Consider the following 15640-nt stretch of genomic DNA (forward strand, 5'->3'; position numbering starts at 1 on the left):
AATGGTAAATGGGAGTGTTTTCTTAATTTCACTTTCAGATTTTTCATCATTAGTGTATAGGAATGCAAAGAGATTTCTGTGCATTAATTTTGTATCATGCTACTTTACCAAATTCATTGATTAGCTCTAGTAGTTTTCTGGTAGCATCTTTAGGATTCTCTATGTATAGTGTCATGTCATCTGCAAACAGTGACCGCCTTACTTCTTCTTTTCCGACTTGGATTCCTTTTATTTCCTTTTCTTCTCTGATTGCTGTGGCTAAAACTTCCAAAACTGTGTTGAATAAGAGTGGTGAGAGTGGGCAACCTTGTCTTCTTCCTGATTTTAGTGGAAATGGTTTCAGTTTTTCACCATTGAGGACAATGTTAGCTGTGGGTTTGTCATATATGGCCTTTATTATGTTGAGGAAAGTTCCCTCTCTGCCTACTTTCTGCAGGGTTTTTATCATAAATGGGTGTTGAATTTTGTCAAAAGCTTTCTCTGCATCTATTGAGATGATCATATGGTTTTTCTTCTTCAATTTGTCAATATGGTGTATCACGTTGATTGATTTGCGTATATTGAAGAATCCTTGCATTCCTGGGATAAACCCCACTTGATCATGGTGTATGGTCCTTTTAATGTGCTGTTGGATTCTGTTTGCTAGTATTTTGTTGAGGATTTTTGCATCTATGTTCATCAGTGATATTGGCCTGTCGTTTTCTATCTTTGTGACATCTTTGTCTGGTTTTGGTATCAGGGTGATGGTGGCCTCATAGAATGAGTTTGGGAGTGTTCCTCCCTCTGCTATATTTTGGAAGAGTTTGAGAAGGATAGGTGTTAGCTCTTCTCTAAATGTTTGATAGAATTCGCCTGTGAAGCCATCTGGTCCTGGGCTTTTGTTTGTTGGAAGATTTTTAATCACAGTTTCGATTTCAGCGCTTGTGATTGGTCTGTTCATATTTTCTATTTCTTCCCGATTCAGTCTTGGGAGGTTGCGCATTTCTAAGAATTTGTCCATTTCTTCCAGGTTGTCCATTTTATTGGCATAGAGTTGCTTGTAGTAATCTCTCATGCTCCTTTGTATTTCTGCAGTGTCAGTTGTTACTTCTCCTTTTTCATTTCTAATTCTATTGTTTTGAGTTGTCTCCCATTTTTTCTTGATGCGTCTGGCTAATGGTTTATCAATTTTGTTTATCTTCTCAAAGAACCGGCTTTTAGTTTTATTTATCTTTGCTATCATTTCCTTCATTTCTTTTTCATTTATTTCTGATCTGATCTTTATCATTTCTTTCCTTCTGCTAACTTTGGGGGTTTTTTGTTCTTCTTTCTCTAATTGCTTTTGGTGCAAGGTTAGGTTGCAAATACCTGCACATGTATTTTTGTGAGGTAGTCTGCAACCTGATTTCAATTTCTGACTCCACAGCCTGTGGCCTTTGGTAAATTACTACACCTCTCCTTGCCTTGGTTTCACTTTCTGTAAAAGGCCACGATAGTTGTAGTACCTAATATGTAGGGTTATTGTGAAGTTTGAAAATGCAAAGAATAGGACCAACTCATGTATATTAGCAACTTTATACTTGTTAGGTACCTCAGTATGGCAATATGACGTGACGGGCAGCAGCAGGCAAAGCGTGCAGCATGACAGGGACGGAGTCTAATACATCCTTTGAGATTCTAATAAGAGCAAGGCCCTGAGATGAGAAGTGTGGAGAAGCAATAGAAAGCCTGGGTGTCTTAGGGAAACCTCAAATATTAGTAAAAAGAAAAAAGAAAAGGTATACATCTATTGTGTAGACATTCTGCTAATTCTATCCATGTCAAAATATGTAGTAAGTAGATATCTTTTAACTTGTCTCAGTGACTCTTGCTTTACTTTTAGATGGATGATGACAGAATGGACCCCATGTTCACGAACTTGTGGAAAAGGGATGCAGAGCAGACAAGTGGCCTGTACCAAGCAGCTGAGCAATGGAACCCTGATGAGAGCCCAGGAGAGGGACTGCGTCGGGCCCAAGCCGGCCTCCACCCAGCGCTGCGAGGGCCAGGACTGCATGACCGTGTGGGAGGCGGGCGTGTGGTCCGAGGTGCGATACCCACCCTGATGCTTCTCCGTTTCCCTCTGATTTTCTTACTCGTAGCCTATATAAGGTCATATTTTATCATGTTCAGAGTCTCTCTGCATGGCAGTTTTAGCACCATTTATTGGTTTTTCTGGTAATAAAAGGAATACATTCATTATAAGTAATTTTGAAAGTAGGAGAAAACAGATTTGTTCTGTGACTATTGTAACGTAATCAAGAGCATATATTATATACATTTTAGAATCTAGCTTTTTTATTTCTTTACCATGAGTATACTCTTTAGTGGACACATATGAAATTACACATTTGGAGAGAGTGGCATGGACTTATATACGCTACCAAATTTAAAATAGATAGCTAGTGGGAAGCAGCCACATAGCACAGGGAGATCAGCTCTGTGCTTTGTGACCACCTAGAGGGGTGGGATAGGGAGAGTGGGAGGGAGACGCAAGAGGGAGGAGATATGGAGATATATGTATATGTATAGCTGATTCACTTTGTTATACAGCAGAAACTAACACACCATTGTAAAGCAATTATACTCCAATAAAGATGTTAAAAAAAATACACATTTGACTCATATTCCTGAGCATTAGAAGAGAAAGGAGAAGAAAGGACATTAACATTTAGCAGTCATTTCCTGTGAGCAGGGATTCTGTTCTTACTTCATATTTAGTATCTTGTTGATATTTAATCAGCAATGCAAAATAGTTAAGTTTCACCCTTGTGAAATACTACAGCTCAGAGAAATTAAATAGTTTACCCAAAGTCCTGCTTAGTGTTGGAGCTAGGATTTGAAGCCAATGCTGCCAGGCTCACTGCACCATACCCCCACTAGCATGTAGTATGTAACATGCAGCTTTGTTCCATGCCAAACTGTATGCTTATTTTCTGTTATCATGATACATATCTTCTTATGATAACACCAGTCATTACTTATATTTACTAGCTGCTCTGGAGCATTTTAGGCGAGCGTGTGCGTACATGCACACACACACACATAAACACCCTCACACTTGTATACGCATATGTATACACAAAGACATATGTGCACACACACCCAGAGCAAAATATGCTTCATTTCAGAATATTAGCTAAGATGTAAAAATGACAAATAGAAAATGCTAGGCTGCAATAAGTAGCCATTCTTTTGAAAATTGAGGATAAAGTAGCTTAGATAATGAGGTTTGGGAATATTCTTCAATTTACCCAACACCCCCAAAAAAAACACACTAGCAAATAGTGTGACTTTCTCTTGTCTTACTTTTCTAAGCTATATCTCACTCTGGCATAGATTCTTCCTCATTTGTAATGAGTACTTTTAGAATGAATGGATTGTCCAATTTTACATGAAAATGGATGAGTACAATCTGGAGAAAAGACTCATGTGAACATCAGAGAAACAGAAATACAGTTCCTTCAGCCTAACTAGCATTTCTGCAAACTCTTCAGGAGGAAATAGGTCAGAAATATCCTACCATACAGATTTTTGGCACCAGGTAGGAGAAGTAATAGGTCAATGCAATGTACCAATTTTAAAAATGTCTCTTTTGTCTTGATTTAATATAAAAATTGAGTTTATGGATCAAGGTTAGTTTTGATTGCAAAAAATAAAAACGTAAATCTTAAAATGCCAAATCACAATGTAGTCCACCTTAAGCCTCAGGATATTCAAATGCAAACCATAAATTATGAGACAACGACGCATTTGTGCAAATATTATTGTATTTAAAACTTCAGGAGTTCCATGCTAAAGTTTTCAGGAAGACAACTACTGGAATCTGCATGGTTATTCCTCTACTACATTCTTGCTAAGTGCATACCTTCACCTCTTTCTTTGGACCTTTTTTAGACACAGATATAAATTAGGTTGTCAAGTTTTGCTGTATCTCTCATCCCCCCCTCCCTCTCCCGTCTCCCACCCAATGCCATTTTGGTTCCTGTGTCCAGATAATCAGTGATGCATAACTTTGTAAAACTGGGAAGCTTTATACATATTCCATAATGGGGAGCATAAATGTAAACGGTATGGTCAGGTACATCTTACATGCTTCATACCTGTTATGTCACACTGTCAGTCAAGCATCAATTATTCATGAAATGAACTAAACTTATTTTGAACTGAATTATATTTTCAATCCATATAGCCATTGAGAATGATTATTTCTAGGGGTGTATAATTATGTAAAGCAACTGTTTTGTTTTTGCTATGTTTTCTCTGTTTTAGCTTTAAGAAAAGTTTTGAGAAATGATATTCTCTTAGAAATTGTCATTTTTCACAAACACCTAAGGCTAAAACAAACTAAATCTTAGCAAAAATAAAATGAATTTCCTTATATAATTATATGCAAAAAATTGATGTCAGTCAGCTTTAGCATTTTACATTTTGATCGTTGTTTATTATTTGTCTTTCATAAACAATCCCTGTGTTACAGGACTGTCTGTAGTAATGGTCCTGTGTTCCTGAAACCCATTCACCCCTAGCACTATACCGAAGCTCCACCTGGCCTCTGATGCTGGGCTGTAGCCTGGTGTTCTCCTTCTCCTTCTCCTTCATTCTGGCCTTTATGTGGGTGATAGGCTTGTGAGAGATGATGAGAACCAATTCCTAATGTAATTTGATCATCAGTCTGTATCTCTTAATCACCAGCTTTATCCACACTTCTCCGCTGTTATCTTCCAGTGTTCAGTGAAGTGTGGCAAAGGTGTACGTCATCGGACTGTGAGGTGTACTAACCCCAGAAAGAAATGCGTCCTCTCCACCAGACCCAGGGAGGCTGAGGACTGCGAGGATTACTCCAAATGCTATGTGTGGCGAATGGGTGACTGGTCTAAGGTGAGAATCATTCTGTACATTCTCATTATTGAGTTTCACTAATGTCAACATTGTCCTGGGTACTATAGCCACACAGTCTGAAGTTTAGGAGGCATAGAGAATAGAGATCATGGAGGTAGAGTATTAAATACCCAGGTTCAAAGCCTGCCTGTCTGTCTGTGGTCATAATCGCAATAAAACTGTTTTAAGGAATAAGTAAGATAGAATGTGTAAAATACTGGAAAAAAAATGGTGGCTGCCAGAGCATGGAGGGGCGAGTGGTAGCTATTCACAAATAACCCTAAAGGACATTCTGGAAGAAATGTTTTCATTGTACAGTACACTGTGGTTAGCCAGCCTCCTCGTTATTGCCCAACAAGAAATTCATGACATTTAAAATCTATTTTCTTATGATTATTCATGCCTTTCCTCTCCAACACAGTTTGCGTATTAACATCATATCTGAGTTCTCAGTGCACTATACTCTTTCCACAACTTCGAACATTTAAAGTTTACGTTGGGATTCTAAAGGATGCATTTGTCAACAATGTAAATCAATCCCTGATTACAGAATTAGGAAATATCAGCCCAATCCATGCAGCTTTTAGCTGGTGAACCATATAGGGAAATCTCACACTTCAGAGTAAACAACTTTTAAACAAAAGAGAATTCCAAACTAATCCTAAATAATTTCTTTCATGTTCAGGGTTTATGTTTCCCAATTCTACAAGAGGAAAATAGAGTACTGTAGTGTGATAGAGAAGGGCACGGCTTGGAAGTTAAGAAACATGGGGGATGGTTAGGACTCCCTCATTAGATACCTCTGTGTCTTTGTTTCCATAAGACTGAAATAAGGAGAATAGACAACACCATTGTTTTCAAGGTATTTTTATATTGACACTTCATTCAGCACTGAAGGTTTAAACTAGGTTGAGGAAATGAAAGTACTCCTTGGAGGGGTGTGGGGAGGATCACCTATTGCTCCCTATCAGTTGTAGAAACTCTGCATTTGTTCATCTTGGCTAATGAAATTCTAGATGCTTTCCTTAAATGAAATAATTCTGCTCTAAGAAAAAGTTAAAACTACTAGAATAGATATGCAATATTTTTCCAACATTATTAATTAATAGAAATATTCTAAGTGATAAATGTTGTTAACTCCTAGTTAACTATAAGAAACAAAATTTGGGGCTTCCCTGGTGGTGCAGTGGTTGAGAGTCCGCCTGCCGATGCAGGGGACACGGGTTCATGCCCCGGTCTGGGAAGATCCCACATGCCGCGGAGCGGCTGGGCCCGTGAGCCGTGGCCGCTGAGCCTGCGTGTCCGGAGCCTGTGCTCCGCAACGGGAGAGGCCACAACAGTGAGAGGCCCGCATACCGCAAAAAAAAAAAAAATTGTCATTGCAAAAAACAGAAGATCCAGGTTTTATTGTAATTTATGACCCAGAACTCTAAGCTGTCCAACATTGCTTCATATGGAAATAAGGCTAGCAAATCCTATTTGCATGACAAATACTATTATAATTGATTAATAAATGTGCCTATTTTGTGGCCTCTCGTCAAATCTTAAGGAAAATCAAAATTAACTGGGGAGATCATAGAAAACATTGATTTTGGTTTTCTGTGCTAAGCCTAAAAACTTTTTTTCTATTTTACCACAATTTACATGTATGTAATTTTTAAATAGGTTGTATTGAATTACTTTGAATTGGTTTTGTTATGTTACTATCAATACATTGCTACCTAGCTAGAACAGCCTTTGTGAGTAAGGAAAGTAATGGATAGCTCTAATAAATGTTCTTTTTTACTTCATAACTTTTTATTAAAATTTTTTAAATTTTTTTATACAGCAGGTTCTTATTAGTTATCTATTTTATACACAGTGTATATATGTCAATACCAATCTCCCAATTCATCCCATCAGCACCAACCTTCCCACCCCACTTTCCCCGCTTGGTGTCCATACGTTTGTTCTCTACATCTGTGTCTCTATTTCTGCCTTGCAAACTGGTTCATATGTACCATTTTTCTAGATTCCACAAACATGCGTTAATATATATTTGTTTTTCTCTTTCTGACTTATTTCAGTCTGTATGACAGTCTCTAGGTCCATCCATGTCTCTACAAAAGATCCAATATCGTTCCTTTTTACAGCTGAGTAATATTGCATTGTATATATGTACTACATCTTCTTTATCCATTCGTCTGTCGATGGGCATTAGGTTGCTTCCATGACCTGGCTATTGTAAATAGTGCTGCAGTGAACATTGGGGTGCATGTGTCTTTTTGAATTATGGTTTTCTCTGGGTATATGCCCAGTAGTGGGATTGCTGGTTCATATAGTAATTACATTTGTAGTCTTTTAAGGAACCACCATACTGTTCTACATAGTGGCTGTATCAGTGTACATTCCCACCAACAGTGTAAGAGGGTTCCATTTTCTCCACACTCTCTCCAGCGTTTGTTGTTTGTAGATTTTCTGATAATGCCCATTCTAACTGGTGTAAGGTGATACCTCATTGTCATTTTGGTTTGCATTTCTCTAACAATTAGTGATGTTGAGTATCTTTTCATGTGCCTCTTGGCCATCTGTATGTCTTCTTTGGAGAAATGTCTATTTCTCCCAGAAGACCAATAGGTCTTCTGCCCATTTTGTGATTGGGTTGTATGGTTTTTTAATATTGAGCTTCATGAGCTGTTTATATATTTTGGAGATTAATCCTTTGTCCCTTGATTCTTTTGCAAATATTTTCTCCCATTCGGAGGGTTGTCTGTTCGTCTTGTTTATAGCTTCCTTTGCTATGCAAAAGCTTTTAAGTTTCATTAGGTCCCATTTGGTTTTTTTTTTTCTTTATTTCTATTACTCTAGGAGGTGGGTCAAAAAGGATCTTGCTGTGACTTACGTCAAAGAGTGTTCTTCCTAAGTTTTCCTCTAAGAGTTTTATAGTGTCTAGTCTTACATTTAAGTCTCTAATCCATTTTGAGTTTATTTTTGTGTATGGTGTTAGGGAGTGTTCTAATTTCATTCTTTTACATGTAGCTGTCTAGTTTTCCCATCACCACTTATTGAAGACACTGTCTTTTCTCTATTGTATATCCTCCTTTGTCATAGATTAGTTGACCATAGGTGCGTCGGTTTATCTCTGGGCTTTCTGTCCTGTTCCATTGATCTATCTTTCTGTTTTTCTGCCAGTACCATACCGTCTTGATTACTGTAGCTTTGTAGTATAGTCTGAAGTCAGGGAGTCTGGTTCTTCCAGCTCCGTTTTTTTCCCTCAAGATTGCTTTGGCTTATTGGGGTCTTTTATGTCACCATACAAATTTTAAGATTTTTTGTTCTAGTTCCGTAAAAAATGCCATTGGTAATTTGATAGGGATTGCATTGAATCTGTAGATTGCTTTGTTTGGTAGTATAGTCATTTTCACAATATTGATTCTTCCAATCCAAGAACATGGTATATCTCTCCATCTGTTTGTGTCACCTTTGATTTCCTTCATCAGTGTCTTATAGTTTTCTGAGTACAGGACTTTTACCTCCTTAGGTAGGTTTATTCCTAGGTATTTTATTCTTTTTGTTGCAGTGGTGAATGGGATTCTTTCCTTAATTTCTCTTTCTGACCTTTCATTGTTGGTGTATAGGAATGCAAGAGATTTCTGTACATTAACTTTGTATCCTGCAACTTTACCAGTTTCATTGATTAGCTCTAGTAGTTTTCTGGTGGCTTCTTTAGGATTGTCTGTGTATAGTATCATATCATCTGCAAACACTGACAGTTTTCCTTCTTCCTTTCCAATTTGTATTCCTTTTATTTCTTTTTCTTCTCTGATTGCCATGGCTAGGACTTCCAGAACTGTGATGAATAATAGTTGCCAAAGTGGACATCTTTGTCTTGTTCCTGATCTTAGAGGAAATGATTTCAGTTTTTCACCATTGAGAATGATATTTACTGTGGGTTTGTAATATATGGCCTTTATTATGCTGAGGTAGGTTCCCTCTATGCCCATTTTCTGGAGAGTTTTTATCATAAATGGGTGTTGAAATTTGTCAGAAGCTTTTTCTGCATCTATTGAGATGATCATATGGATTTTATCCTTCAATTTGTTAATATGGTGTGTCACATTGATTGATTTGCATATATTGAAGAATGCTTGCATCCCTGGGATAAATCCCACTTGATCATGGTGTATGATCCTTTATTTGTCTTGTTGGATTCTGTCTGCTAGTATTTGTTGAGGATTTTTGCATCTGTACTCATCAGTGATATTGGTCTGTAGTTTTCTTTTTTTGTAGTATCTTTGTTTGGTGCTGGTATCAGTGTGATGGTGGCCTTGTAGAATGAGTTTGGGAGTGTTTATTCCTCTGCAATTTTTTGGAAGAATTTGAGAAGGATGGGTGTTAGCTCTTCTCTGAATGTTTGATAGAATTCACCTGTGAAGCCATCTGGTCCTGGACTTTTGTTTGTTGGAAGATTGTTAATTACAGTCAATTTCATTGCTTGTGATTGGTCTGTTCATATTTTGTGTTTCTCCCTGGTTCAGTCTTGGAAGTTTATACCTTTCAAAGAATTTGTCCATTTCTTCCAGGTTGTCCATTTTATTGGCACAGAGTTGCTTGTAGTAGTCTCTTATGATGCTTTGTATTTCTGCAGTGTCTGCTGTAATGTCTCCTTTTTCATTTCTAATTTTACTGATTTGAGTCCTCTCCCTCTTTTTCTTGATGAGTCTGGCTAAAAGTTTATCAATTTTGTTTATCTTCTCAAAGAACCAGCTTTTAATTTTATTGATCTTTGCTATTGTTTTCTTTGTTTCTATTTCATTTATTTCTGCTCTGATCTTTATGATTTCTTTCCTTTTACTGACTCTGGGTTTTGTTTGTTCTCCTTTCCCTAGTTCCTTTAGGTGCAAGATTAGATTGTTTATTTGAGATTTTTCTTGCTTCCTGAGGTAAGATTGTATTGTTATAAACTTCGCTCTTAGAACTGCTTTTGCTGCATCCCATAGGTTTTGGATCATCATGTTTTTGTTGTCATTTGTCTCTAGGTGTTTTTTGGTCTCCTCTTTGATTTCTTCAGTGATCTCTTGGTTGTTTAGTAACGTATTGTTTAGCCTCCATGTGTGTTTGTTTTTTACATTTTTTCCCTGTAATTGATTTCTAATCTCATAGCGTTGTGGTCAAAAAAGATGCTTGCTATGATTTCAATTTTCTTAAATTTACTGAGGCTTAATTTGTGACCCAAGATATGATCTATCCTGGAGCATGTTCCGTGTGCACTTGAGAAGAAAGTGTAATCTTCTCTGTTCGGATAGAATGTCCTATAAATATCAATTAAATGTATCTGGTCTATTGTGTCATTTAAAACTTGTGTTCCCTTACTAATTTTGTCTGGATCATCTGTCCATTGGTGTAAGTGAGGTGTTAAAGTCCCCCACTATTATAGTGTTACTGTCGTTTTCCTCTTTTATAGCTGTTAGCATTTGCCTTATGTATTGAGGTGCTCCTATGTTGGGTGCATATATATTTATAATTGTTATATCTTCTTGGATTGATCCCTTGATCATTATGTAGTGTCCTTCCTTGTCTCTTGTAACATTCTTTATTTTAAAGTCTATTTTACCTGATATGAGTATTGCTACTCCAGCTTTCTTTTTTTGTTGTTTTGTTTTTGGCGGTATGTGGGCCTCTCACTGTTGTGGCCTCTCCCATTGCGGAGCACAGGTTCCAGACGTGCAGGCTCAATGGCCATGGCTCACGGGCCTAGCCACTCCGCGACATGTGGGATCTTCCCAGACCGGGGCACGAACCCGTGTCCCCTGCATCGGCAGGCAGACTCATAACCACTGTGCCACCAGGGAAGCCCTCCAGCTTTCTTTTGATCTCTATTTGCATCGAATATCTTTTTCCGTCCCCTCACTTTCAGTCTGTATGTGTCCCTAGGTCTGAAGTGGGTCTCTTTTAGACAGCGTATATATGGGTCTTGTTTTTGTATCCATTCAGTAAGCCTATGTCTTTTGGTTGGAACACTTAATTTATTCACGTTTAAGGTAATTATTGATATGTATGTTCCTATGGGCATTTTCTTAATTGTTTTGGGTTTGTTTTTGTAGATCCTTTTCTTCTCTTGTGTCTTCCACTTAGAGAAGTTCCTTTAGCATTTGTTGTAGAGCTGGTTTGGTGCTGCTGTAATCTCTTAGCTTTTGCTTGTCTGTAAAGTTTTTGATTTCTCCATTGAATCTGAGTGAGATCCTTGCCGGGTAGAATAATCTTGGTTGTATGTTCTTCGTTTTCATCACTTTAAATATACACGCCACTCCCTTCTGGCTTGTAGAGTTTCTGCTGAGAAGTCAGCTGTTAACCTTATGCGAGTTCCCTTGTATGTTATTTGTCATTTTTCCCTTGTTGCTTTTAATAATTTTTCTTTGTGTTTAATTTTTGTCAGTTTGATTAATGTGTGTCTTGGCATGTTTCTCCTTGGTTTATCCTGTATGGGACTCTCTGCACTTTCTGGAATTGGGTGGCTATTTCCTTTCCCATGTCAGGGAAATTTTCAATGATAATCTCTTCAAATATTTTCTCGGGTCCTTTCTCTCTCTCTTCTCTTTCTGGGACCCCTATAATGTGAATGTTGGTGCATTTAATGTTGTCCCAGAGGTCTCTTAGGCTGTCTTCATTTCTTTTCATTCTTTTTTCTTTATTCTGCTCTGCAGCAGTGAATTCCACCATTCTGTCTTCCAGGTCACTTATCCATTCTTCTGCCTCAGTTATTCTGCTATTGATTGCTTCTGGTGTATTTTTCATTTCAGTTATTGTGTCGTTCATCTCTCTTTGTTTGTTCTTTAATTCTTTTAAGTGTTTTTTCTTTAATTCTTCTAGGTCTTTGTTAAACATTTCTTGCATCTTTTCGATATTTGCCTCCATTCTTTTTCCGAGGTCCTGGATCATCTTCACTATCATTATTCTGAATTCTTTTTCTGGAATGTTGCCTATCTCCACTTCATTTCATTGTTTTTCTGGGGTTCTGTCTTCTTCCTTCATCTGGTACAGAGTCCTCTGCCTTTTCATTTTGTATATCTTTCTGTGAATGTGGTTTTTGTTCTACAGGCTGCAGGATTGTAGTTCTTCTTGCTTCTGCTGTCTGCCCTCTGGTGGATGAGGGTATCTAAGAGGCTTGTGCGAGCTTCCTGATGGGAGGGACTGGTGGTTTGTAGAGCTGGGTATTGCTCTGGTGGGCAGAGCTCAGTAAAACTTTAATCGGCTTGTCTGCTGATGGGTGGGGCTGGGTTCCCTCCCTGTTGGTTGTTTGGCCTGAGGTGACCCAGCACTGGAGGCTACAGGCTCTTTGGTGGGACTAATGGCAGACTCTGGGAGGGCTCATGCCAAGGAGTACTTCCCAGAATTTCTGCTGCCAGTGTCCTTGTCCCCTGCCAATGCCACCCCCTGCCTCTGCAGGAGACCCTCCAACACTAGCAGGTAGATAGATCTGGTTCAGTCCCCTGTGGGTCACTGCTCCTTCTCCCTGGGTACTGATATGAACACTAGTTTGTGTGTGCCCTCCAAGAGTGTAGTCTCTGTTTCCCCCAGTCCTGTCAAAGTCCTGCAGTCAAATTCCGCTAGCTTTCAAAGTCTGATTCTCTGGGAATTCCTTCTCTCGTTGCTGGACACCCAGGTTGGAAAGCCTGATGTGGGGCTGAGAACCTTTGCTCCAGTGGTGGACTTTTGTGGTATAATTGTTCTCCAGTTTGTGAGTCACCCACCCAACGGTTATGGGATTTGATGTTATAGTGATTGCGCCCCTCCTACCATCTCACTGTGGCTTCTCCTGTGTCTTTGGATGTGGGGCATCTTTTTGGTGAATTCCAGTGTCTTCCTGTTGATGATTGTTCAGCAATTAGTTGTGATTCCAGTGCTCTTGCAAGAGGGAGTGAGCGCATGTCCTTCTACTCCACCATCTTGAGCCAGTCTTACTCCATGACTTTTAAGTTTTGTTTGTTGGTGTGTTTGTTTGTTTGTTTGCTTATGTAGAAGATACAGTTATGTTGCATTTTCTATCCTCTTTATATGAATATGTCTGTTCTTTTCCTTAAAGCTGTTTTCTCTTTCTTCGTTTATGACTGAGTTCTCAGCATAACAGATTCTAATGGCATGCACAAATTAAAGCCAGTGGCTCCATGTGAATTTATTGATTTCTCCCCTCCTGTCTTACTCCTAAGATATCACTTTCATGTTAAAATGAAGACCAGTCCAAAATAATTACAGAGAAAAGGAATAGTGCTGTGATTATTAATAAGTGTCAGTGATTTAAGTATTCATGGGCAGAGGAAACACATCAATCTCTTACTCTTATCAGCTGTGTTCCTGGAATAAGAATAGCAACAAGATGGGTGCAATTGTGGGTCGATTTCTATGCTCCTCTGAAGTCAACTAATCTGTCAGTTTCATTCAAATTCTACTGATATTTTTAAACACTTGGTAAACCTAAATGGACTTAAAATTAAGCCCTGGGTTGGCTTTAATCAGAATTATTCAATGGGCTATCCATAAGGTCTAGCTCTGAAATTCTGCTCCTCCCTCAATAATATGGATGAATCACTAGAGAATCAGTTAAAATATGTATATTCTCAGATTTTCACACTGTCTAAAAGCCATTGACCACTTGAACCGAGGTAATACTAGCTAAACAGAGGCTTACTAAGAATATGGCTTATGCCTCAAACTGTTTACTGCATTTGTATCAGCCTATGTGATTTCTAGCATTTATGTTTTGGTGGTTTTGTGTAAACAGTGGGAAAATTGCTCTCAGCTTGACAGGGAAAATTATAGATATACTCAAAGAGAAAATCTCCCGTCATATAATTGTTAACTCTGATTTCTAAGTAGATATAATACAGCCTTTATTAAACAATGCTAGTGTTTATTTCATTGAGACTAGAAAGTTGGCAAAAACAGGACAAAAACAATGTGGTTGCTTTGCTCTGGCTTGAGTTAACCATTGAAATAATCATATGCCACATTTTGATATAGATATGGCCTTAGGGTCTTTCCTGGGAGAGCAAAACATGACCCATCTGTTTCCTGGCATTATAAGTCTGTATTTACTCATTTAAGCTGTCCTAAGCAGAGAACACTGATTTGAAAAATAACATAGCCTCTTATGTTTAATGATACGCCATATATTTTCTGGCTGAACTTGACCTTTCTGCCTTTATGTGAACTTCTACAACTTCTTGTTTTCGTTATTGGAGGCCAATAGAGGAGCAAATAAAGGAGTGTTGTTTTATCTATTACACAGAATTTGGTCCTTCATGAAGCTTTTATAGAGTTAACTTTTCTGTGCAGTATTAACAAGTGGTTTATACTTATTCAAGTGAATTTTAAAGACACACAAAACACCTTGGAACCACACAAAATCCTTGGTTAATTCTTAGATTACATTCATACACTATAATTTGAATTTAATTTAGTCCTTTAAAATTCTAGGAAATGAATAGCTTTGGCCACGTACCAAATTATGACATGATTAATAGATTTTTGGATAAGAGATTATGAGTCTTTTGTAATTATATAATTCAAAATAATGCTGGAAGCAGAAATAATTCTGGATGATTTAATTATACAGATAGTATGGTATAACTTTGTTTAGAAGCAGTAAATATAAAGCTTACAGTATTGTGAGCCATCTTTAACTTATCCTGCAAACGGAAACTACAGCATATTCATTTGAATAGAAGAGGAATCTAAAAACTAAGGTATTTTTTTCTAATAGGGGAATTGTATCAAACTAATATATGTTTTCTAACTATAAAACTTGCATTTAAGTTAATAGGAATTCTACTTATTTTGAGATCATTCTTGTAGTGAAGATTTTCTAGTTCCAGGTAGTTACAGATCTCAAAATGGCATTTTACAATAATTTTTTGCATTTTCTCTGAAAATAATGTTTTGGCTAAAACTCAAAATAAACCATATTGCTTGCTTAATAATTTATTTTTGTAACTATGAAAGACTTGCATGTATCTGGATTGTTTCTAGTAAAAATAATTTTCTTAATACACATACTTCAGATGGTATTGAAATCTACCTGATGTATTATATTGTCTTAGGACTCTGTAATAACTATGGGAAAATAAGTGTGCCTTTTCCTGAGTAGTTAGCACTCTCATATTTTAACAGAAGCTGAAAAAAATTTTTAAATTATCATGTAAATTTTACCAGTTCTGTAAGTGTGCTTTGTGTAACCAAGATTTATAACCTTAAAGTGGTCTCATATTGCATAATTCTTAAGTTAAAACAATTCGTAACAGGCAAGTGCATGATCAGAGAAACAACGTCATGAAAGGTTCTTTACTGACATACTGAAGTGTAGAAAGACAAATAGAAGATTTATTACCCTGTCATTTCGAGCTTTTCTTTTATCCAGATTGGTCAGCAGTCAATACAAGTGGTTTGGTTTGTACCATTTTACATGACCCTGAAAAAAACATTCTTTTATTTCTTACTGTTTGTTACGGTGGATTCTTAGAGAGACAGATCATGTGAATGTAAAATTCTGGGTAATAGGCTGTTCCCAAATCTCATAGGGTCCTTGGCCTGATGATCTGCCTTCAGTTTTCTACACAGAAGTTTGTCCCTCCAATTAACATGGACAGTGGTAATTGTGACTTATTACCATTGGTAGGAAATTACAAATAATCACAGAAGACGTTTCTTTTCACTGAAGGAAAACTCAGGAATCATTGAGGGAAATTTAAAGAAACAAAACTTGATC

At 37.5% G+C, this 15640-nt stretch overlaps 1 protein-coding gene across 1 annotated transcript in view; it reads left to right on the top strand.

Moving 5' to 3' along the window:
• The window catches only part of ADAMTS19 (ADAM metallopeptidase with thrombospondin type 1 motif 19), a 281743-nt gene that overhangs the window by 246776 nt on the left and 19327 nt on the right, over window positions 1–15640 (top strand). The window contains exons 20-21 of the mRNA XM_022588714.2: window positions 1862–2066; window positions 4747–4899. Of these exons, the coding sequence (XP_022444422.2) occupies window positions 1862–2066; window positions 4747–4899 (358 nt within the window). The remainder of the gene's footprint in view (window positions 1–1861; window positions 2067–4746; window positions 4900–15640) is intronic.

This window comes from Delphinapterus leucas, chromosome 3 (genome assembly GCF_059928025.1).
Source record: "Delphinapterus leucas isolate spDelLeu-1000000601 "Yukka" chromosome 3, BTC_Dleu_Yukka2, whole genome shotgun sequence".
Taxonomy (NCBI): domain Eukaryota; kingdom Metazoa; phylum Chordata; class Mammalia; order Artiodactyla; family Monodontidae; genus Delphinapterus; species Delphinapterus leucas.